At 39.7% G+C, this 26,041-nt stretch overlaps 2 protein-coding genes across 4 annotated transcripts in view; one reads left to right on the forward strand and one right to left on the reverse strand.

Moving 5' to 3' along the window:
* Positions 1–313: 313 nt before the first annotated feature.
* Positions 314–17,746, forward strand: SLC5A12 (solute carrier family 5 member 12). Its single transcript, XM_010308246.2, has 15 exons — positions 314–944; positions 3,319–3,384; positions 4,429–4,480; positions 5,747–5,814; positions 6,874–7,028; positions 8,067–8,207; positions 9,616–9,745; positions 10,086–10,174; positions 11,455–11,567; positions 12,788–12,855; positions 13,210–13,296; positions 13,970–14,151; positions 14,377–14,480; positions 14,698–14,819; positions 16,262–17,746. The coding sequence occupies exons 1-15, from the start codon at positions 588–590 to the stop codon at positions 16,418–16,420; spliced, it is 1,893 nt and encodes a 630-aa protein (XP_010306548.2). The 5' UTR covers positions 314–587; the 3' UTR covers positions 16,421–17,746.
* A 1,196-nt stretch (positions 17,747–18,942) lies between these two features.
* The window catches only part of ANO3 (anoctamin 3), a 204,131-nt gene continuing 197,032 nt past the window's right edge, over positions 18,943–26,041 (reverse strand). For all 3 annotated transcript variants that reach the window (XM_075755329.1, XM_075755328.1, XM_075755330.1), the window contains one exon: positions 18,943–25,362. In XM_075755329.1, the coding sequence (XP_075611444.1) occupies positions 25,180–25,362 (183 nt within the window). In that variant the 3' untranslated portion in view covers positions 18,943–25,179. The remainder of the gene's footprint in view (positions 25,363–26,041) is intronic.

Raw genomic sequence — 26,041 nt, forward strand, 5'->3', positions numbered from 1 at the left:
GAGCTTCCAGAAGGTCTGTCAAGGAGCACACTTAGAACGTCAAAGGACAATTCTGAACCCTGTCATTGATGTTCAAGTTTAGTTTTTAACCGTATGAAGGAATTGCTGCTCTGAAAACAAACTCACGAGTGGGTTCATAGGTCCGTACACTGAGCTTTCCTTCATTTCGCTCTCATTTATTTCTTGATTGCTTTCATTTTATTATTTAAAAATGCTGAGAGGTTAGAAAAGAGATCAAGTCAATGTGTCAGGCTAATGTTTAACCTTAAATTAAAACCTCACAGATAAAAAGGGAGCATACTACAGATTTCACAGCTAAGTCCCCCACTCCAGCCTGCCTGACAGAAGCATCAGTAGCCCTAGGGTCTAAGTGCATTCAGCACCTTCCTAATTCATCCTCTACTATTTTATTTTCCTCCTTAGAAGGGAACTGGATTAAAAAAAAAGTCTCCTAGCTGAATAGTCTTTCTGTTTATTATTTGTCATTGATGAGCTGCAGATAAGCTTCAACTTTGCCATCAACTGAGTTAATCTGTTTGGCTATAGGAAACCAGAATCCTCCATCAGAGAATTGCCCGACTGGTGCTATGTCAAACTTTGTAGCTCCAGAAGTCAAAAAATTTGTGGCTTGGGACTATGTTGTTTTTGCAGCACTATTTTTAGTAAGTGCTAGCATTGGAGTCTTTTTTGCAGTTAAAGAGAGGAAAAAGAAAACTTCAAAGGAATTTTTGGTGGGCGGTAAGCAGATGACATGTGGACCAATAGCTTTCTCTCTCACATCAAGTTTCATGTCAGCAGTCACCGTTTTGGGAACACCCTCCGAAGTTTATCGCTATGGGGCATCCTTTGTTCTCTTCTTTCTTTCATATGCGCTTGTCATCATTTTTACTGCTGAACTTTTTTTACCTGTGTTTTACAGATCTGGCATTACAAGCACTTATGAGGTAAGTAAAAATAACAAAAAGGCACTATGCCAACAAAAATCAGTATCATGTACATAGGTATTTCTAGAGAAAAATCTGACAGAAGATTTTCTGCAGTGTTTTACAGAACAAGTGCATTGATACATTAATTATTTTTAGTAACTGGTTGCATTAATTCAAACTAGTTATTTATACTGCATAAGTGGAAAGCAAAAATTAAGGGTCAGAGCTCCTGTTATGCATGTATAGCAAAGACAAGATAAGGGCTTACCAGCACCAAACTAAGCTACAGCTGGAAAAATATTTAAAGTGTATCCAAATGCTTTGGATCTTACAAGTAACTATTCGACTCTGGTTTAGAGAGCACATATTAAAGATGGACTTTAAGAACAAAATTCAGTGGCATCCAATTAAAAAGCTCTAGATCTGGCAATTTGATAAAATTTCCTACGAAAGTGGGCTCTTTGGTATCTAAAAAGCTGAGGGGGGAGGGAAAAGGAGGAAGAAGATGGCAGGTGTGTCTCAAAAAAAAATAAAAAATCAGGGCTGGAGAATGAATTCAGTGATTCTCTAAGAAATTAAATGAATGACCTCTGAATTTTCTAGAGTTTTTGCCTGGCATTCCTCCTGGAACACATTATTTACTTCATATCACAGTTCAGTAGTTAAAAAAATAAGATTAATCAGTAGTCCTTGTTAAGTTATGGCTGGGCGCACAGCATACTGCCCTTATCACCTGCACACCCATAGGACAGTTTCTAAGCATTTGGGACAGCCTTTTAGTCACTTGAATCAACTGCCACAAATTTGGTCGCTCCTGTTTGTGGGCAGGTTCAAGTAAGCAAGAACTGGATGAAGAAAGCCAAGTTAGTTCATGAGGAGCTTCCTGGTAACAGAAAGGCTGCTCATGTTTTCTAAGCCCAAACCCAAGGAGGGGCTTTGGTCAAACAGCCAAATACAGCTTTGGTGTTTGGAAATGTTTCAGTTACAGGTTGGCAAAAACTGACCATCTATTTGCCTTACCAGAACTAACTGCATTTTCTAGCTGGTTTTGATGCAAGATCAGAGAATGAATTGCTTCTCTCATCTGAACCACTGAACGTGTCACTGCAGTCAGAAAGTTCCTTCAAGCATGCTGGAAGATGACTCTGCTGGCTTCATTAGTTATTTTTAGAAACAAGTCAAGTTACATAAATTATTTATTTGTATAGAAAACTGTGGGGCTTATTATGCAAAGGACAAAAAAGACAAACATGAACAAAATTAGTAAGAATCATAGAATTGTTTAGGTTGAAAAAGATCCTTAAGATTATCGAGTTCAACCGTTAACCTAGCACTGCCAAGTCCACCATTAAACCACGTCCCTAAGCACCACATGTACATGTGTCTTGAATACCTCCAGGGATGGTGACTTAACCACTGCCCTGGGCAGCCTTTTCCAGTGATTAATAACCCCTCCACTAAAGACATTTTTTCTAATGTCCAATCTAAACCTCCCTTGGTGCAACTTGAGGCCATTTCCTCTTGTCCCATCACTTCCTATTTGGGAGAAGAGACCAACATCCGCTGCTTTGGAAGTACAATGCCTAGGGACTTGTTAAAAACAGAAGTCTTTTGCAGCCTGTGCCTGGGGTCTGCTGGGAAGCACACGGGACTGTGGCCCAAGCAGAGACCCAGTCCACCCAAGGCTACTTGAGAGGCTGCCACAGGGTTAGCAACACAGATGTAATTTTTTTGGTCAACACTACAGAGACTCCAGGTGGTGACTCAAGCTTAAAATCTGGGCTTTTGGGGCTAGAGATCTACTCACCTCTGTAGCTATGTGGTAACTGGGAGACTCTCTACATCCACCTGAAGTACACAAGAGCCCCACTTACCTTTCCCTATTGATGACGCGCAGATTTGGCTTTAGACTGAGACAGAGCAAGTGAGAAAGCCAGCTTAGCTCAAGCACTGTGAAAGCCTCTATGTTACTGCTTCTCAATCTGCTCCACCACCACCTCTCTCACTACTGGAGTCAAACTGTGCTATTTCTCCTAGAGATGACCTCAAGTTTCCTCTCCATATAGTTAGAATATACTTTCATTTGCAGTTTACAATTTCTTTTCCTTGTAGCCCCTGGGCTCTTTCAGTTGTTCCCAACACAAAACAGACATTGAGCACTGCAACTCAACGTATAACTTCAAGTACATTCTACCGACGAGAACATTTCTTAAATGTAATTATCACAACGTGTAATAAACAAGGATGGTCTCCTGTTCATTACCCATAGCAGTAGTGCCTGCTGCCAGTAATTTTACTTGCATAGCAAGCTGTTACACAGGGCGAACAGAAGGTTAATAGCAGTGTCTCAGATGCTACATGTGCAATTTACAGAGGTTCCTCTTTTTCCTAGTATTTGGAGTTAAGATTTAACAAGATTGTCCGTCTTGCTGCAACATTGATCTACATCCTGCAGACGGTAAGACGACATTGACTCTTTGTGCCAATTTCGCTCAACGTTTATTTTGATGGACTAATCTCAGACTGCACATTTTTTATAATGAGATGTTTTAATGAGTACTCTTTTTTTCCTTAATTTTTTCCACTTGGACTGTGAATATTAAAAAGAAAGAATGGTTGCCTTCCTAACTTTCTAGCTTTCCTAACTTTTCCTGTTTAGGATTAAAAATGACATTTTTTGGGTCTTTGACACTTGGATGTTGTGCTGAACTCTCAAAGCTTCTCCAATGCTTGGTCTCATTACGTTCCCTTGAAGTCTCTTTCCAAATGAGTAGATTCTTGAGAATCTAGACAAGCTGTACTTGGTACATTTAGCTCATCAGTTTAACTCATCAGTTACCCATTTATGACACTGGGGTGAAGCTATCCCATTTGAAAGCTGTTGCACGTGGCATCTTCTTGGGGGGTGCCCAGGTAGCTCCAGCCCCGTGATGGTCCCAGCAGGTACCATCTCAAAAGATTACATTTGTCATGTATTTGATGGAAAGGTGGGATTTGATGGGACATTGGCAGACATTTCTTTCTACATTAATTCCATTTTATTAATTCCAAAATCTTTAGCAATAGATTTGAATGCTTATTGACTTTCAGGCTTTGTGTCTCCCTCAGTTCTGTACATGTGAAGAGCACCGAGTCAGCTACTTTGAAAGGGACTGAATGGAAAAATGGAAGCTTAATTTCCAAAATCAATCTTATTTCTGTATCACTGTTTGTGTTTTCCTGAGAGCTCCTCTTTCTATTTGACTAGGATATTTTTGTCATCTAGGCATCTTAGCAATGGGTGAAATAAGTAATACCAAGACAGATTATGGTCCTTCCATCAAAAAGGAATTTAATGAAAATATTTTTATTTTGTAAAGGCTGAAACAGAAAGCCATATGTAATACAAGCTGATCTAAAGAAACCTCTAGATCTGGTATTTTGCTCGACCTCCACTCTAAACAGAAGCCTTATCACGGAGTATTCACATACATGGTTTTTTCATGATTTTTTTTTCCTTCAGATCCTTTACACAGGAATAGTGGTTTATGCTCCATCACTGGCACTCAACCAAGGTGAGTTCCCATGCTGCATTACATGCCTACCCCAAATAACCACACCACGAGACAATCAGAACAAATGCAGTGAGGAAAATTAAGTCTAAAAAAAAAATTCCTCAAAAGTTCTGTAAGAAGTTTTCTGCCTGCACCTCGTAGCTCTGCATTTCTGACTCCCCAGCTCGCTCTCTCACATCAGTACACTAGCAGAAGCTCCGCATTTGCTGTTCTGCTCTCCTTTGCACTCAGTAACCACCTGAAGAGGTTAGCAATGAACAATTTCTCAACATCCTGATAAAGGTCACAGTACAAGCTGACGATCCAAGACCGAACCCTGTACTTTGATTCCCCCTTCCCTGTCTCCCACGTTCGGGTTCCCATGGGCATAACTCCATTCCCTGTAGCCGAATGCTGCGCTGCTGTCTGTCCACATGCTGCTTTAATCCTTGCAAATCCATCACGATAAATAGGATTAGTAATTTTACTGCCATAGGGCATAAGGAATCATCATGGCCCAACTCCTGATTTCACCAAAATCAATTAGGAAGAGATTGGGAGGCTCTCTTCATCGTTTGTCATCTGAGTTGCATCCGGTTTGTCCAACCCACCTCTCACACAGTGCCGAGCTTCCTTCCTCTGGAGCTCAACTGTATTTTATGCGGCAGCTCACGTTCATTATAAGGCCATACTTTGTTAATAAAAGAACCTTTACAAACAGATTTGCCCTCACAAACTATGCCCAGTGGGAAAGACGTCAATATAAGCCAAACCAAAATTTGTACATCTTGTGTAAAGTAACTTTATGAAGTAAAAGGAACATGAAAAATTGCTTTAACGCAGCACATTTTCGTGTCAAACTGTTCCTATTTGCAGGGAATGGAATTTAGTTTAGGGTTGGGTTTTTTTCTTAGGATTCTTTGGAAATCTCTAAAGAACTTGATTTCTCAAGAGAAAATTCTGGAGTGAGAACAGAAGGAAAGCATTGCTTATAAAGCTGTGTCCCTTAAGAATTATGTTTTTGCTTTGTGCAATTATTCTTCTTACATATTACTTTTGCATGCTTGAAAGTTAGTTAAATCCAATTTGCCAGAAAACAACAATGCAAAACAGCATCCAGTAATATTAAGAAACCTGAACAATCCCACAAAGCTCCTAATAGACACAAAAGATTAAAATTAATGACGACTCCCATCCTTCTAAGGCTAAAGGATCATAGCTTTTCTGTTACCATCCAGATGACCTACCTTCATTGCGCTAACCGTTTGGTTTTCTTTGGTTTCACAGTCACTGGATTTGATCTCTGGGGCTCTGTAGTTGCAACGGGAATTGTCTGCACTTTCTATTGCACTCTGGTACGTAACAGGCATAACCGAACAGCTGGAACACAGATTGTTAATTCAACCATCCTTTAGACATGACAGGCTAATGCAGACGGGCGGCTTCTAAATACTGAAGTTTAAAGTAGTAGAGCATAGAGATAAATTTCTTTTAGACTCTGTGGTATAAGTAAGTCTATTTGGAGAAAAAATATTTTCTCTCAAATCCTCTGCTGCATGTCTCAAGGTTTAAACCAGACAGCTTGAGGCAGAGTCCTGATAAGGAGGTGATAACCTTCCCTTGCCATATTAAATCTTTTGAGAAAATGATTCTTCTTATCTTTTACAAGTTATAGACTGAAAACCATTGTAATGAAAAACGTGCCTCTGGTGTCACCGCAGATCAAGAACAGAGTGATAAAACCTAGGAAGGATGATCAACAGGTCAGAGAGAGCTTTGCTTCTGAGTGGAAGCAACATGAGACTCGGGATTAGAGAAAAGATAAACATCACAGTGGAAGTGGCAGAGCCCTAGGGCTCAGAACAAAACCTAATTTCTGTGCTCGTTACCACTAATGAATATTTTCAATATTTTAGTCCACCCTGGTTGAAAACACTTATTATGTTGCTCTAGTACAGATCTGATCAAATATGAAAGTAGCTATGGAAGAAAGCCAAACCGCACATTTTCTGGAGCTATTTTTCTGTATTAGACTAATTTTGGACCACTGGGCTCCGAGAAACGTACAGAGTGCTATGGGAAGTACAAACAGGTCAGCTGGTATTCCCCAAGCTTTTGCTCCACACCATGATATATTCTTCAAATGCATATAAAGAAGGCAGGGAAAAAAGAAAAGGCATTTAACTGGAGGTCAAATATTCTCATATGACTGTGGACAAACCATGTAGGCTGTGTTATTTTCTGATCTGCAAAAATACAACCTCCATGGGAGAATACAAAGTTTAGCAAGAGTCCCGATTTGCTACATGTTATACATACAGCTCATGAGCTCCTGAATTAAGGGGTCTTTCTACATTTGCTGTACTTGAACAACAGGAAAGAAGATGAGAGCATATGGTTTCTGTTTGTTCTAGGGAGGATTAAAAGCTGTTGTCTGGACAGATGCATTTCAAATGATTGTCATGGTGGCTGGCTTCGTGACAGTTTTGATTCGAGGAACTACTCTGAACAGTGGACCGACCAAGGTCTGGGAAGATGCCTATGAAGGATCACGACTAAACATATTTGAGTAAGAAACAAATGGTGCAAACCTTTTTGTGTATTTAATTTTTAGAAGCTCTCCTCTCACTAAGCCAAAAATACTCAGACTTGTTATTACACTACCAGTGAACTAGTTATTACACTACTCGATGGTTCAGAGAAGTCTATTCCCTAGTTCTTCAGTTCTTGGGAACACAGCTGACCTTCCAGGAGAGCTTAACTCCTCTTTCTGTTACCCTCCTTGAAGAAATCAAAGCCCTGCTGAACTCAAAGGGAGCTTTACCATTTTTCTTTGTGTAGCTACAAAAGCAGCCCAATTATTCCTTCCAATTGCCTATCTCTTTCATTTTCTAGTCATAAAACTGGCCCTTCATTTTAAGTATACTCACCACAGCAGCTAGCAATGGTGCAGCAATACGCTGGGATAGCAAACTGATCTTCCTCTGGCTGTTTGTGGCCTTGACTGAAAAGTTCATTGATTATCATAGTTATCTGCTATACGTATCAAGATTAGCAGAATTGCAAAGACGACAGATGCAAGACAGAAAGATGTACTGGTTAGAATTACCGAGTAATGAAATTTCATTGGTTAAAAAAAGGTAACACTGCAGCTGAAGGAATTTCTTGTACAGGAAACAACACATCATGATGACGTAACTAAGAGTTTGGAGGATTTTGAGAGTTTAGTAAGTGGTGGCGTTCCTTGCAGAGGATGGGGTTCCAGGCTGGATGGCTTGCAGGTCTGTTGCTGCAACAGGACACAGATCTGAAGTCCCAGCATAAAAAGCCTTATCAATGTGATTTATCTCAATTAATTGGTCCTCTGACCAAGCCTGCATGGTATATATTTATCCTGACTGGATAGTAATGTGTTCCAATATAAAAGTAAAAAACCACTTCCAAACCCTAAACGCATTAAATGTTGCCTGTGCTGGAAAACAGTATTACCAATGCAGTACTTCTGATTCACAGGTTAGCACATACCAGCTATTTCTGAAAAAATCACCTACCTCTTGCTAAATAAATGTGTGTGTAAATAACTGAATTGCTTCTTCCTCTCTTCTAGCTTTGATGTCGACCCTTTGAGACGACATACCTTTTGGACAATTGTTATTGGGGGAACGTTTACATGGCTAGGGCTCTACGGAGTTAATCAGTCCACAATACAGAGGTGCATTTCTTGCAAATCAGAAAAGCACGCTAAACTGTAAGTTACCTGTCATTAATCTATTCTGGCAATGAAACATACTGACATGGAATTATAATAAATATAGTAACAGTTTGTCAGTTTTGGCAAATAAATATTGGGATGCCTTTGGGCAGTAGTAAGCTAATTTTGTGCTAACCGTCTTAATTTCTCTGACCATAAATGACAAACAAATCAAGAAAGAAACATGGGTAGCTATCTAACTCTTGCAGTTTATTCATTTGGGGTTAGGCTGCTAAATTAATCCTCAGAAGCAGAGCATGGAAAAGACGCCCACACAGACGTTGTGCTATCTACAGCTTTATTGGGAAAATGCATTTATTGGAATTGTGTTTATGTTGTATTTTATTAAAAATGGTTATTGATTTAATGGGGCATTATAATACAAGGCATGATCTAAGCAAAATGAGATCAATAAGTTATTAAAATTTTAAAATATAAGAATAATTAGAATCAATGGCAAAGAACCAAGAGAAATTTCACAGTATAGATATTTAAGTCTCCAGTCTGCTACCTTCCTCAAGTTCAGTATTAGTATGTGCGTAGCTAGACACACATTTTTCTAAACAACCAGATTTTTTTCATATACCTAAGGCTAACTGCTTGCCCCCTTGGCTAAAGCATAAAGGTGATAATTTTTTCCTTTCGTCAAACAGCTAGCGTTTTTTTCTGGCTGCAGTCATATTCATTTTTCTTAAGGTTATGACAGATTATATGAATTTACCCTGCTGAAATTCAGTCTCTGAAAATGTTTGGAAGTCATAACTGCGAGAACATCACTAGTAACATGTCCTGAAAGACCTTTGGGTCCCAGTAGCACAGCTCTGAACTGGCCCTAGCAAGAAACCTCATGTAAGGCGATGTCCCAATGTGACGTGGGCTCTATAAAATCTGGCAGCTCTCAGGAAGTGCAGGAGTACTGAACCGCAGCCACACAACCTCCCCAGCAGATGCTGTGACCCACATCCATTTCACGGACTAGTGAAAACACCCAAGTGTGTTACTTTGCAATGATGGCGTCACAACGACGACAGAATCCATGCCAAACAGTACTCTGCGTGGCTCAAAGGGACAGCAGCAACAACAATCTGCAGGCAACAATCTGCTCTTACAGGGAACAGGAGGGACGGACCCAGTGCTGGGTACAGCCTGTTCTGCCTACATGTTACTGGTCTTAGATCAGTCTCTCCCAGCTGTACAGTTACATAGAACCTTGCCCTAGAGGCTGTATTTTTTCATGTTTTTTAAAATCAGTATTAGACACAATTTCTTATCCTGGTGATGCCTTTAAGAGATTATATAGCTAGCTTTCATTAGGGTCTCTCTCCAAAAATTTAGTTATTTCTAACTTGTAACAGCTTTTCTGTATTTATCTTCTATTAAATAGAGTTTCTCTCCTCTGTTCTAGGGCACTTTACCTGAATCTATTGGGACTTTGGACAGTCCTGGTGTGTGCAGTATTTTGTGGTTTGGTGATGTACTCTCATTACAAGAGTTGTGACCCTTGGACTGCTGATTTCATTTCAGCACCTGATCAGGTACAGATACCCATTATTATAATTAGGAGCTGCTTTGGGCCCAGACATAGCACATATGGAGACAGCTAAAGTTTTGTGGGATGCTTTATGTCCTTTCACTGCTAAGGCACTAAGGTGGTTGCCGAATCAAGGCTATAATATCTATTCTGGCACTTCTGCAGTATTAATCTGATTGACCACTTCTGCCAAACGATATCCCCTTCGCTCAAAATCTGACACCCCTTGTTAGTTGGAACAAAACCAGAATTTAGCAACATGCTCAGAAACAGCTACTTCTCTCCACCACCCAGGAAAATCTTAACTAATTGCTTGTGTTGCTCTTGTGTTCCTTCTACCCCAGCTCATGCCGTATTTTGTTATGGACATTTTTTCTTCGATGCCAGGAGTGCCGGGACTGTTTGTCGCCTGTGCATTCAGTGGAACGCTAAGGTCTGTGAATGTGAAATGACACTTTAGCTGTGTACCGTTGATTTCCTTGAGGACCCAGAATGAGGTCAAAACATGAAACCCTAAGAAAAGCCCAGCTGTTTTTCTTAGCACATTGTAGGAAGAAGCAGTAGTGCTTTATCAAGTTACATTATATTTATGCCAAAGTCTAGCTCCACTTCTCTGGTATCTTTTTATCCCAAATACATTTTAGAATATCATCATCAACAGTCAAAAGGCTATAAAACCTGAGCAAACACTAGTTCTCTTCGTAAAAGAGCTCAGCTTCCTGAAATACCTTTGGAGCTGCTTATGGTGAAATTACCTTTACTCAACCCGACTGCCACAACATCATGGGGTAGAGAGCCTTTCAGCAAGTCCACCTGCACATGAAACAGAGTCAGACTAGGAAAAGAGATGTCTGCACTGAGAAATTCTAGAAACTGTGTGTTCTTCAGGGGGTGCTGCATGTTATTGTAGTTTCTACCCTCTATAGGCTAAACATCAAAACTTCATTGGACACTAGAAAGAGAGAAGTTTCAAGTTCACAGTGACATTATTCAAATGCCATAGAGACAATCTCCAACAGGCTGTTTCTAAAGACTATCTAAAGTCTAAAGACTTTTGTAGAAAAAGCAAGAGAGCTATCAAAACAGGATAAAAAAAAAAAAAAAACACCCAACCCCAAACAAACAAAAACCCCTCAAAAAATCCACCTAAAAGGCACTGGCTCCTCCTGGCAGGAGGCTGAGAGCACAGTTAAGGGCACCAAGTACCAAATACTATGCTGTATATGTCAATACTGCCATATTGTCACAACAAATTCACAGAGATCGTATTCACCAAATATGGGTGAATTCACCTAGCTAAGACAGTCAGACTATTCCTAGTCTGTATTTTTCAATTATGAGAGAAAACAGAACAGGCATTTTACGGAGGAACAGGGTATCACTAGTGGTCACTGCACATCCTTTGGCTTGTAAGGAAGCAATATCTTTATTGTGGAACATGTCTACATTTTGAAGGCCTCTGCAGCTTGGTAAACTGAAGGGTCAGTTAGGATGAGTTTCTGTCTTGTTCTGTGCCAGCACGAAGCAGGGCCCCTAGCCATCGCAGAAGGGACAGAAACCTCACCAGCATCAGCAGCGTACGCAAAAAGTACCCTTCAAGAACTGTATATTTTATAGTATTAATGCTGAACCAGAGGCAGTATCTCTCTATAAATACAACTTTATTTCAGATTATATTGCTTCCCATTTATTTAACATTCTCCATTTCTACAGCACGGTAGCTGCCAGCATCAACGCTTTAGCAACCGTTACCTTTGAAGACTTGGTCAAAAAAGGTTTCCCAAACATCTCCGAGAAGATGAGCACATGGATCAGCAAAGGCTTATGTAGGTACCCCAGATGGGATCCATTTGTTTAATGGCAAAGGTGTCCATCCCCCCAGCTGCTATTTACTACAGAAGAAAATTGGGGAGGATTTTGTATCCTTGGAGCCTTGAGAGTCTGAGACTCTCAGTTGACTCCGAGAGCAGTTCTGTGAGCAGTGAAGAGCACTGTCTAGAGGTACTACTTCAGAAATGCGCTTGTGCTTCGGAAGCCTCCACAGGAGCATAACCCTTTATAAACTCTCAGGGTGAACATCAGCAAGATGCTTCAGTAAAATTAATCACATGCATTATATGGTGCACTACTCAAAATCCTTTGAAAAGTTTTGTCTACTGGAAATACTGGGGAACAGTCTGGGATCTTCTTTACAGTACAGAAAGAATATCAATGTAGTTATTACCACATTACACTATAGGAGTATCGTACTACTATAAGATAATAATATTCAGTAGTAAGGCATTTATATTCAAACTTAGAGAATCACGTAAGCAGGTTGTTCAGTTTTTCAGAGAAAAATAAAAATGTAAAAAAGATAAACAAAAAACAGACCATCAAAATATCAAGCATCCAAAGTGCTTTGAATTTTTAAGACACTTTTTACAAGCATTGTAGTAATATCGTAGCCCTTTTATAAGTACTGTAATAATATCATAACCGCTTGTTGATGTTGGCAAAGATCACAGAAGAGCCCAACCAATGCTTTCTCTGTCTCCAATCTTTACTGCTCCTGCTTTTCCACTTACTGCTTAATTTTTGCACTCAGGACCTAGAAAGGTAATTTTTACCTCTGAAACCAAGGTGTGCTAGCACAGATGATGAGTTTTGGTTGGCTTTCCTCAAGACTACTAGACAGAGCTTTGTCTACCACAAAGTTAAAACTGGTGTCAAAGGGGCAAAGCCATGTTGTTTATCAGTGCTCCATTCATTCATTAGATTATTTTAAAAGTGTTATTTAAAGGCAACAGAAACGGAAACATTTCTACATGAGACTTCTAAATTAATTTCATCATTAAGTTCTGCTTCATAAGAAAAAACAAACAACCATCCAAAGACCCAACAAGATTTCACGCAAGACACTGCTGGGTGCTTAATGGTCCGCTTTAAATCAAAGACCAAAGTGCAAATTCCTCCATGCTACCTGTCCTCATCGGACACTAGATGAATTAGAAATTATCCACACTCTTAACCAGCACTGACAACCTCGCTGCCTGATCTTTTCCAGGTATCTTATATGGCATCCTGTGCACTTCAATGGCGGCAGCAGCATCGCTGCTGGGAGGAGTTGTGCAGGTATCTTGTGCTTCAGAAATGCAGGGAACTGAATGTGAACAAACAGCAACACAGTGAACTGAATAATGCTGGCATCCCTGGGGACCGCTAGGTTACCCGAACAATACCTGTGAACACTCTGCTGAGAAGAATAACTAGTAAAAAAAAAAAAAAAATCATAAATCCCTCAGCTCCTTCACTATTTACTCACTGCTAGGAAACAATACCGAGTGTCTTTCTTTAATTGTGCACTGAAATCACTGTTGGTCCCTTCTCCCCCACCATTTCCCATTGAAAATTACAGATCGAAACCAGAAGTGCGCATTCTCCCTCCGGCTGCTGCACTAAGCTCCTGTCTCTTCTCTGCATCCACAGGCTTCCCTCTCCATCCATGGGATGTGTGGGGGGCCCATGCTGGGATTATTTACCCTGGGAATTGTGTTTCCTTGTGCTAACTGGAAGGTAAGGAAAAAAAAAAAAAAAAATCCTTATCTAAAAGAAAATCTCTTTGTGTTGTTTGGTTAAAACTCCAACTTGAATTTTTTTTTTTTATTTTTTTTTTTTTTTTTTTTAGATTTAGTCTCTGGGCTGCTGCTTTTCAGCTTTAGAGCCTAGGGAATCCAAGATCTGTTTAGAGGTTTCTTTTCACTGTCTGAATTTATCCCATTTGAATTTAACTCTACCCAACTGTGAAATAATTGCTGATTAGATCCACATGAAGGCTTTATTAAAAATTATTTTTATTTCTGAGTTACTTTCATTAAAAAGAAAAAATATTCGATACTAACTCCAGCCTAGATTCACCTTGGGACGCACAGAATGATTTCAATTGCTCTGCCTTTACTAATTCAGGCAAAACGGAGTATGAGCTCATTTCATATTGCACCATGAGGAGTCCCATCACATTTACCCAGAAGTAAAACTAAACTCTGTATTGCAGTTTTGATCATCACAGTTTTGCTTCAACTTTTATTACTAGAGGGCAATAAATCACCATGTTTTATACCTTAGATGAGAGAGAACAGAATGAATTTACGCTGACAGAGGCTGTAACCAGTCATTACCTGCTCCTACTGAATTCAGGTTTGCAGAGAAGTACTTCCCACCTTTAATGTTATCTTTCTATACCTGCAAGGGTGCTATTGGAGGCCTCTTAGCTGGGATCACCTTAGCTTTTTGGGTCGGAACCGGCTCTTTCATTTACCCTGCACCACCGACAAAGTCCATTCCCCTGCAACTGTCGACCCTCAACTGCACACTGGCTAACAGTACCGAGGCGCTGGTGATGGCGGCGGCTCCCACGGCAGCTCCAGACAGGTATTTCCCCTGTCGTTACCACTTAAACCTGTGTTTTGGCACAGCGCGCTGCCTGAGCCTGCAGCCGGTAAGCACCAGGCGGGCTGGGAGCACAGACCGCTGCTGGGTCATACAGCGACCGCAGCATGAGCTACATGTGTTTTGGTGGCACAGTCAAGAGACAACGTGAACATACCCATCGGTATCATGCTAGCTGCTGCTTTCCCTTTTGTCACCTCTTCACAGGCCTTTCCTGGCAGACACCTGGTACTCCCTGTCCTACCTGTACTTCAGTGCCATGGGCTGTCTAGGCTGTGCCATCATAGGGCTGTTGATAAGCTTTATAACAGGTTGGTGTTCAATGTATCTCTCTATATAAATGCTTTTGCGCAAGAATCTGACTCAGCTATTAAAAGAGCTTTAAAAAAACCCAGCAAGCAGCTTACGAGACACAGACTCAGGAGAGGGCAGCGGGCTCTGATCCCACTCCCCACCTCATGCTCAGAGGCTCCCAAGGCTCACGCCTAGCTTTCCGTAGACTTAGGTATCATTATTTTCTCCTTTCAGGACCTAATAAAGGAGAAGATATCCCACCAGTGTTAATTAAGCCAGTCTGCAACCTGTTTTGCTTTTGGTCCGAAAGACTCAAAGCTTTCCTCTGGTGCGGCGTGCGGCACGACAGCCAGGAGGTGAGTACCTGAACCCATCGGCTCAGCCGCAGCCCGGGAGCGGTGGCTATACACGCACGTATGTATGTGAGGGCACATGCCACGCAGAGAGCAAACTAGCTTTCGGCAATCGCTTTTTAAAATTCTGCAAGGGATGCTGCGCAGGCACCACATACTGGAAATGAGATCAGTCAAACCCTGCTCAGCGTTAGTCTGTAATAAGTTACTTATTCCCTGTTTGCGCAGCACACGGGGACTCAGGTTCTCTGGAGACAAACAGCCCTCGGGACAGCCAGCAGCCCGTGAAATGGGGGCTGACCTCCCTCTCCCTGCCCTCCCGCTCCGGCAGCCGAGCGGGGGCAAAACCACACTGTACACCCCAGAGAGAAGTTCACCGAGCTACTACCTCCTCCCACCAAGCGCAGAGAGAAAGACTTTAGTACTCACACGTCCATGAAGCTCTCCTGCTGCTGCCATCCCACCTCCAGGCCTTCTCCCCTCCAGGCCAGCACTGCCGGCCCCTCAGGCAGAGCTGCAACCGCCAGCACCTGGGCTGCTCCTGCCCACCACCTCCTCCACAGAAACAGGACCAGGTGCGTTAGGGTTTCCTAGCTTGTTAACAAGCACCTCATTTTCTTGCACTGTTGTAACAGTTTGCAGAGAAACAGCATTGCTCCATCTTAGCAGAATCCAGTAGGTTTATAAAAGGAACATGAAGCAATATGTGTTTTCAGCTCCTTTAGCATATTCCACAGGTGCCTTTAAATCTTGAAAGCAATCATTCAGCTGCAAGGCTCACAGTATGCAGAGATAACGTCGAAGCTGTCCTTCCCCCTAGCTTGCATTGAATTTGACATTAATGATCTAATTTGAAGAGCAGCTGTGACTCTAGATTTGCTTCAGCTGTTTCCCTTGGCTTTTAGGTGCTCAACACAGACTTCATCTAGAACTTTTCTGGAGAAAAAACTAATCATCTCAATAAAAGCAGTAAAAACAATAAATCACATATGCATTTACACCCTTGTATTTGCTTAAAATGTAGAATTACAACATTAATCAGGTAGTTGCAGTGTGAAACCAGAGGCAAGTGTCAGCCAGCCAAAAACCCAATCCACTCAAATGTAGATAAATATGCAAATGAAAAATTAAATTTAAGTGATTGGGAACGCACCGAGGGCATGTTTGAAGACTTCTACATGAACAGAGGAGTTTGAGAAGTTGTTTTCATTCCTTTTGGCAAAGACTTTCTGTGACGGAATGAGAAAAAAACAGTGGCCGTGTATGGAGGGGACACATACACTAAAGTGTGGGTCTGAGAGTCATTTCATGTAATGAACTAACTCCTCAGATTTGTAAGAAAGGATGTCAAAATTTCAAAATGCAACAAGATACCCTTTAAGCAATGGAAAAAACCAGTGAACATAGGCTTCAAACTACTGGGCTATTTTGTCTCTTTTTTTCAGGTGGACTTTGGAAAAAATCTGCCTAAAGTTATTACAAATAAAAATGGAACCGATGACACCTTCAAGAATAATATCGACAAAGAAAACAAACGCCAGTTCCCTGGTTACAATCCCGAGGAAAATTCCTATACTAATGTGAGCAGAGAATCTCGCCTTTAGAAGCTGAGGGACAAGGGACATTTAATTAAACTTTATTTCTCTAGCTTCAGAAATGAAGAGCTCTTTTTATCGCATTTACCAGCTTGTAGATGACCAAGAGGGAACAATTGCTCTCTATAGCAATAAAGGCCAGATTCCTATTTATGAATTTCCTGACAGGCCTGGGAAATCACCGGACAAGGGGGTTTTGGAGGCACTGCTATTTCAGAGGAAAAGTTGTTGTGGAAGCTCCTGCACGGAAGTAGCCACAACATGTCTCTCATACTCTGTTCAGTAACTAGTCATTGAAGGGAAACGTGCAAAGGTGAACTAGAGATAAAGCACAACTTCAGAGAAATTTCTGAGGTCTCTTACGAAGGTGAGGCTGTGAACTGCCCTCGGACGGAGGGAGCCTGGGGGAGAGGAGGGAGGTCAGGCTGAGGTAGTCTCTGCCTATTTTTAGGTACCTCAAAAAGCCTCCCCACAGGCACGTCGTATAGACCAGACTGGTCTTCTAGTGACTGAGGTAATTGTGTTTGCTTCCTCTGTGGAACTAAGATTTCTTTATAATATCTTATTCTAAAAGCTAGAGGAGAGAGTAACAAATTTTACTTCAAATTCAGGACAGTTCTTTATCTGTGTCAGTCTTGGAAAGACGTCCTTTCAGCTCAAAAAGATCCACCTACTCCCTTGATGCAACAAAGAAAATAAAATAACATTTGATGCCTCCTAATTGATAATCCGTGCTGAATTTTGGAAAAAGGCATGTGGTTAGGCAAATTAGTCTGTCCTGTAAAATGTCTTGGAGGAAGGTACCTAGTCCACTAAGTACTCTGTTTCAGTGAAACGCATTTCCTCTAAAATTTGCCTGATGTAAATCAAACTCAATAGACCACCTCTCACCTTGACAAACTTCTGGACAGAGTTTTTTGGATGAAATTTTTTTTTTTTTTTTTAAAAACCCCTCACAACTGAATGAAACAGACCAAAAATATCAAAGACGACTCAGACAGTTATGGACCCAGCTAATATTTACCTCATATTGCTCTGCAGAACCCAGTTGTTGCTTTTGCTTCATCAGGACCACCTTTATGATGTAAATCTAGGTCAACCTGGTCCTTGAAGTTACTTCCCCTGCCTGTGTTCATGCCCTACCTCTGGGAACGGTTCCAGGATATTCAATTAGAGAACAGAAATAGCAGTCTGTAAATGACAATGCCTTGCTTGGGCGGGACAGTTTGTCAACAAACTGAGAGTTAAGTCAATATGTCTGTTAATCCCTTTTACACCACTTTTATAATCTCATAAAAGCTTACAGCTGAGTCTGGCTGGCAGCCTGCTGTCTCACATGGCAAGCTTTCTGATCATACTTCCATACTTGATACAGACATGGAGGCAGAGACTGAAACTCAGTCAATAACATTACTGTATCATTTATATCTCATGGCCACACACATTATCACTTAGACACTATCACGTTTATCAACTTAAGATTGTAAAATAATTCCGGAGTGAAAGTGGTTTAAAACACCAGTGTGAAGCTACACAGTTAGATGTTGGATTAACCCCCCCCCCAGTGGTAGTTGCAGGATATCCGATTCAGAGACATCTAACTGTGAAAACAAGTCTGCTCTGAGTATTTCTTGAGATGCTTATTCATTGCTGTGTTCTTATGCTTTACATGCTGGAAGATGCACAGCTTGCATTTTTCAGTATTTTCAGTATTTTTTCACAAGTTTAGCAATCCTTTACATTAGATTCGCTACAGACTTAGTCTCTTTCCAAGTCCTTTGCCACGAAGGAGAATCTTGATTAGTCCATTTAATGTCAAAAAAAGTGAGTGAGGTTGGCTAGAATTGCATTGTCTCAAAATGTCTTTGAAGAAATAGTCTGAAGAATTTCTCTTTAACTTCATATTTCTGGACTAGTTTTGTTTCAACTAAAGCTGCTCATGGAGCCCAAGTGTTTTCTGTATTTGTAAAGGAGCCAGGCATTCCACAAGGTTTTACTAAGTCCAAAACGTGGACTTAGTATGATGGCTAAAATCGTTAATCAGTAGTTCATTATTCAGTCTTCTACCAAGATATAAAGGTGTGGGGCCTAGCAAAACTGGAATTCAGAAAAAATTACCACTCTGATTAAATGTTCAGATCAGCGTTGTTGACAGTTTTCTTCTTATTATCTTCTTGCTTGCTTTATACCCCGAGCCATCGATCCTTCCAGAGAAGAGCTAGCCTGTGCACTTGTGTTGAAAAAATAAGCTTAAGAAACTAGGAACTTGTAAATTCTAAAACAAGAGCTTAAATTTAAGAAATTGTTAGTTACTAGCGAAAGCATAGACCGTAAATGACTGAAAATTTGAAAAGTGAGTCTATATGTGCCTTGAGACCTTAATTGTTAAAAGGTAAACAAGTGTCCAAGTCAAGTTTAACCCTTAAATTACTTCTAGGGTTTGAAGGCACGTCAGCACTCACTTTTCAAGTGTACATTTATTTTTTTTATAATTAACTTTGAATATTTGGAATAATGAAGTTCAAAGCCTCTTTCAAAGATATCCCAGTTTATTACTGAAAAAATGCAATATTCAAATGTGTATGATACAGTAAGTAGTTGCATTTGTACATGTAAACCTTGATAAAGTAAACAGCATCTCAAAGACAAATTTATGCCAAAAGTGTCTTAATCAGATCAACAACTTTTTCCTCAGTGAATTCTTTTAGTTCTGGGGTACATACCGGCTTGTAAAAGTAATCTTAAAACACAAAAGAAACCAAAAGCTGAGACGCCAGAGGAACTTCTAGCTTGTAGTGCATAAAAGTCAATTTCTCTGAAATGCTCTGTGGTACTGTTATTTTAAATATTACTTACAAAGTGTGGATTTATGAATAGAAAAAATAGCTGAAATTTTATTCTTATTCCTTACTTAGAAACCAAGTTGTATTTAAATATTACATAAATTTCAAATATATACACATTTTAAGAAATCTCTTACGATCATGATATTGCAAGTTAGCCAGGACTATCAGAGTAAAAAATGACTGAACTGTGTTATTCAGTTAGATTTCACATGAGATTATTTCAAAGAACTGAAATTTCAGTGATACTACTCTAGGTAAAAATTGGAGCCAACAGTTTGGAAGATTTTTTAATACAAAACTCTGAGTCATCCAAATAGAACAGAAAATAAAAAGATGATCTGAATTGTTTTTCAGTATTAACAGAAAAATTGTTGTGTTCTCAGTGTTTAGAATCTCATTAGCTTTAGAGTGCATTGGGTTTAATCCTAATTTCTCACCCAGTAGCATCCTAACAATTAGTTTACAGCAATAAGAATGCAAACTACAGAGAACATATAACATTATCGAGGTTACGGCAAAAAGTTAGAACAAGCCAACAGAACTAACACAAGGTAATTTCCAGTGCAGTGAGGAGGGAATACTCCATTAAGATTTCAAGACTAAATCACAGTCCTGGATTAAAAAAGTTCCTGTAGAACATGGAATTGCAAAGTAACTTCTCTACAGTTCCTTGTTGTACTGTTAGAACTTTGTGCTGTTGTGGTTACATTGTGCTATCATGGCTACGCCAAAGTCATACCAATACAAATTTCTGGTAAATGTGGTTGCAATACTAGACAAAAAATTGTCAATATGAGTCTATTATATAAATTTAAAAATGCTAGGATGGTGTAAGGTATTTAGGATGCCTGTGTGCGTGTAGGGAGGGACAGAAGGAGTGCAAAACATAGTGCTTGGAAAAGTGGCTGGAGGGACAGGTCCAGAAACGGATGGCCTAACGGCACACGTAGGTGCACCCTGTGCTTCCTCGCAACGCTCCATCCAACACATCCGAACTTGTAAAAAGCACCAGACAAACTACTATTTGTGCACTTTTTGCTTTGGCTTCTCAGTTAGGGATATCCAAAAAGAGCCTGCAAAAAATTCCGCAGTTCCAGAATTGCCCTGGAAATTGGACTGTCAGCAAGAAGGCATCATTTAATAAAACACTGAGGGTGAGTAAAGAATGAGCCAGAGGAGAGAAGGAAAAGGATCAGGAGGGCTGTCACCATGCTCCAGCTTCAAACCCTTCTTTTGCAGAACCGATCGGGGTTCTGGAGCAAAACTCGCTGAAGAGGAGCCCTTTGCTTCCTCTGCTCACCCCCAGCCTCAAAGGGCTGGCTTGTACCCCAGTAAAACATGGGCTTTGTGAGCATGAGGTTGAGTATGAAAAGACTTAGGGATCTTTTAAAGCTGCTAAAATTTCCACCACAGGAGTTTAGGTTTGCAAGTCACTTAACACTTTCAAAAAGTGTCACTGCACACATTTTAGTCAAAGTATGCATTGGAACTAACAAAATAACAAGTCTGTCTAAATGTGGAATTCTGTTGGGATTCTAGTGTCAGCCTTAACACCAAATAAACATTATTATGAAAGGCTGGCTGTTATTTGTTTCAACCTTTACCCCCAAATAAGCAACATCAGTAGTTTATGAGGATTACAAAAAATATGTTTCAGGAAGTACTACCGCATTGTAAGTGATTGTTGATACTGTTATTTTTATCTCTGTCCCTTTTCTCCTATGTAACACTTCATAGAAAATGTGATTGATTTTCCATCAAATTTATTGCCTTGATACTTAGCTGTTTGTATAAAATGATTTTATTGATATGGCCATTGGCCAGTGTATGTAAAAAATCTAGTTTATAATAGTTTTAATGAAAATTTGTGACACTCGTAAGTTAACTATGCAAGAACCGTTTACTTTTCATTTTACGGGCATGGATCATATTCAGTTAATCAACTCCTGCTTGGAGTCTGCAGTGGAAGAAGCCGCGGCAAGGAAACAGCAGATGTGCACTACTTATATTAGACTGATCATCTGAATGGCACATTAAGAATAAAATATCACCAAAGTTCTTGCCTTTCCCCATATTAACACTCACCCTAAAGCTGTGTTTCCCAAGACACTTTTCCTTCTGCAGAACTTTTCATGAAGGAAACCTCAGGAGATTAATGAATTTATGCATTAAAGTATGGACCTATTAAGCTATTTTCACTAGGCCCTCCAGATATTTTTCTTTTGAGCTTTCAACAGGACACAATTGAGCCCAACTCTGATCCTCAGAACACAATTTAAGACAAACTGTTGTCAGAAAAGGGCATAGCAACAGCTAATGCGTGTTTTGTAGTAATGGAGAAATGTACTTCTAAAGAAACATCTAAAAACCCCCACTTATTGTCCATCATCACTATGGAAATTTTAGCCTTGTCATCATCAACATTAACTTCAATGTTCATCTACATTTCCTCTATAAATCCTTTAACAAAAAGGGGTAGGAAAGAAAAAACAGAATTTAGCCATCGTGTGGTTTGCCTTGTTTCCAAATATTGGTACGCTGTATCAGGATGCTCAATCACTGTGCTGTCTTTCTGGTAAGAACAGTGAATTACAGCCTAACAGAGAGCCTGTGCTCAATCTTCAGGCAACCCTGGTAGCGCTCAGTTGTGAATGCTGAGCTCTTAACGCACCCCTCTACATGGAGACAGACTTTGAGCTCTAAGAAGGAACCTCTCATTAGGATCACTAATGAAGTGGAACTCTTTTTTTCCTTTTTTATTCACCAGAATTCAGATCTCACACATTAGGCACAAATTTAGAATGAAAATTCATTAGAAATGAGATGTGTATAATGTATGTGCACTTTTTGCTGTTTCTGAAATGGAAATTTCTTTTATCTGAATCAAGACACAGAATTTGGTTAGGAATAATTAAGACATTTTGGACTAATCCTTTGTATTTAAAAATACCTAGTTGCTCATGCAGTCTCTCTAAGGGCGCATGCATAGAGCAAAGTTGTCGTAGATTAGATCAGCAATGATCTAAAGCATTTTTGCACAAATTGAAGTTCTAAAGCTTTGTCAGATTTCACAAACGCAGCTTGCATGCACAGTCTATTCATACTGGTCATTTGTTTGGAAAGACAATATTTAGAATATGAAAAGATCATTCACTGTTCATAAAATACATTATTCCTGAGGACAGTGTGTGCCTTATACTTCAGTAAAATAACGTGCAGTCAAATGCAAACAGCATACTAAACGAAGTCTAGCAAAAAGTTTACTCGGCTTAAGCAAATGGGTAGATAATGGAAAAACCTTTAGACATTGTTCATGTCCTCCAAAAAGAAAGGAACACACAGAGTGTTTCTCCAAAACTTCTTGTGCTTTTCCAGTGTGTAAAATGCACAATGTCAGATCTACATACTTGCCTTTGATATACTCCTATACATCAGTGTTGAAAATCTTTAATAATATATATATTTAAATCTCAAATACAAAAAGGTTTTCTTTCATATGTGTTTCTGAAGTCCAATTGGAATTTGCCTAAGTATGTATCGACATGTGCTAATATCCACAGCAGAAACAGGAAAGCATAAAACAATCAACCAATATTTCTGATTTTTGCCTAATTTTATCCTGTATCTTTATACCTTGGGCCAGCCAAGGCATTTTGTTTTTAGAGAAAACATTAAAAAGAGAGCTCATCTGTGACCTTCTGAAGAACTGAAGTACTATCACTATGTGGCACAGAAACAGAAGCTGTGACACGCAGTTAATGCTGTTAAATAGTGCTTGACAATCCACAGAAGGAGAGACAATAAATTAAATCAAACTTTGTGATTCTAGAAGCACTGAGGAGAGTGCATTAATTTTTTCTGGTAAGGACTCCTGAGGAACTTAACGCACAACCCAGAATATGAAGGAACAAAACAACCTTTCCAAAATATGGGAGGCTGAGTTCCACCAGCCCTTTATCACAGAACTAATGGGTAACATATCAGATTAGACCGTACCTTCCAATTTCTTTCCTTCTTTGTGTGATACTGTAGATACTCCTATAGTTGCCTTGTCTGGTCACAGAGAGCTGGAATTAACCAAGAAATCTCATGAATATGGTGAAACGACTACAGAATTAAGGTCTGATGCTAGGCCCCCTGGAGACATTAGATCCTACTCATCCACTTTCATGGGCTCTTGACTCTTAACATTAATTTCATATGGCACAGTAAAATAAAATGATTGTGCTAATACATGCAAGTGAATACTGGAATCACACTTTTTGGGTACTGTAAGTAGTAAAAATTCAGGTCTTTTCATATTTGTCAGCAGTGATTTTGCTGCAGCTTTATCCCTAAAAAGAATGTTAAAATTTGCAGCCTTTAGAATTACTGTGCTTTGTTGACTGTTCAGTTTTTAAATTCTTCTCATCCGATATAGAGGAGCATTATTTAAAATTGTACAAGAGAAACGGTATGATTGTAACTCGGTTTCTCCACTCCCTTTTCTGCAACTGAACCCTGCACAATTGTTTAAATTAAGTGCTTATCTTTTCCCACATTAAGAAATGTTAGTAATAGACAATTTCATCACCAAAATGTGACTATAACCCTAAGCAACACCGACATATGCTGTATGCACATAAGAACTGAAATTTGATGCTTTACATGAACATCTACCTTTTATAGTGCTTTTATCCAAAAAGCCCCCCCAAACTGTAAGAAGGCATACAAACAATAATAAAAAAAATTTAAAAGTAACCACTGTATGTGTGTGCATTTATATACAATCTGTATACATATCTGCCTGTATCTAATTCCCATGCTTTGACTTATTTAGGCCAATAAAAGAAGTGCACATTACTGGAACATTTACTATTACAATAAGAAGAGCATTGTTATAAAGTGCTCTGCTTCTCCTTCCCTGAACAAGCAAGTCACAATGTTATACTGTGTGTCTGATATATATCTGCATAAGCTTGCATACTATAAAGAGTTAATTGTATATTCAGGACGAAGTCATTCGCACTGTGTAAGAATATTTCAAGTTAGCATTTTGTGAAGTCATGGAATCATTGCCCAGACAGGTCAAAAGGAACAGTAACACAGACATCTGCATGCTACGTCAGAGCATGAAAATGACAGTTCTTTCATCCTGGAAGCGTGTGGAGGTGGCCTTTCTGCACACGAAAGCGGAAAGACAACTCAACAGCCATGTCATTTTCAAATACAGCTGCAATGTGGGCAATGCGATACGTTCTCTTAGTGCTGCTGTTTTCTCTTTGAATTTAGAATTTTTGGTTTTCAACTAGAAGGATAAATTAATGACACTGATGTGCAAATCTTAAACTGCATAGTATATATTAAGCAGCCATAGACCCCTTTTTTTAGGGTAGGACCACATCCACAATCTCAACAAGAGACTAGGAAAAAACCTGACAAAACAGTAAGCCTGAAAGATCATTTACATCAAGTTATGGCCACAAAGGCAACAATTGCTCTTTTCTTCAGAGGCATTACAGATGGAGCTGAGCAATAAGAAGCTGTAGAAGTAGTGGATATCATGTAAGTTGGTCTTAGTCATGCCCTTACTGTATAAGTTCACAGGTAATTTTTTATTTTCATTGCACTGTTAGTATCTTCATGAACAGCATGAAAATTCATTGCCTTTTTTAAACCAGAATGTCCAAATTTTTAATCTGTCTGTGCATTCCTGAGTGCCAATTCTCCTTGGTGCTCACCACAGACCAGTACCAGGTAAGGCTCTTCATTTTCTTCATCAGAAGCATCTATCTTCCAGTTCCCACCAAAGCCTGCAACTGTACTGCCCAGCAAGAACATATATACACCACGAATCTCACATACTCATGCCACGCTCTGACTTCATTTTGTAACTGCACTCTTCAGTTTCCAAACAGTGTTTTTGTTGCAGCATGGTAGTGACTAAGGCCATTCATGGTGATACTGTTTCCCATTCTTTTTCCTTTCTTTCTGCAAATGCTCCAGTTCAGCCTCATACATCATTTCCTGGACTAAGTATTTCTCTCTCCTCATTCTGTCGCACAAGTCTTTGGGCATGTCTGGAATCAGGTAGGCAATGAAAGACTTTATTCCAAAAACAAGGTGCTGAAAGGAAGAACAAACATAATTGCTTCAAAGGTACGTAAATATTCATTTCTAGGACCACATTTTAAAGCCTAAAAGTCTGTGGCAAAACTGGAACTGAGATTCTACTCATGACTGAAAAGCAACTCCTTTGTTTTTTAATCTACACACATACACACACACACACATAGAGGAGTAAATGACCGGTCTATCAGAAACCTGAAAGTGCTGAAGTCTTCTGAAAAGTAAAACTAAGTGTATAGCTAGTGACCCAAATTAAGATGTGACTGCAGGATAGGCTAGTTTGATTAATGATAGCAAACGCTACCTACAAGCTGTCTTTGTTAAGAGCTTGTAATCGAAGTGAGTATCCAGACTCCTGGACAGCATGTAATACGTTCTTCAAGGTCTGTAGGCACCTCTCTACTTTTATATTAGGCTACTATCATGTATCATTTTCCTGACACACATTTTAACTTGTTATAACTGTGCTTAATGTACACATAAGTTGCATTTCTTCTCTTTCAATAAAACATGAAAGATCTGGTTGTGAACCAACGTGATTTATAAGACAACTGTTAAGGAAATATGATTTTGTAGGAACTCTAAAATCTGTGCATGCTCCATCAATTCAATTTGAAGCGACTGATTGACAACAGTTTGGGAAGGGCGATGATTTTTTTTTTTCCCCTCACTCTTG

The sequence above is a fragment of the Balearica regulorum genome, chromosome 5 (assembly GCF_011004875.1).
Source record: "Balearica regulorum gibbericeps isolate bBalReg1 chromosome 5, bBalReg1.pri, whole genome shotgun sequence".
Classification (NCBI taxonomy): domain Eukaryota; kingdom Metazoa; phylum Chordata; class Aves; order Gruiformes; family Gruidae; genus Balearica; species Balearica regulorum.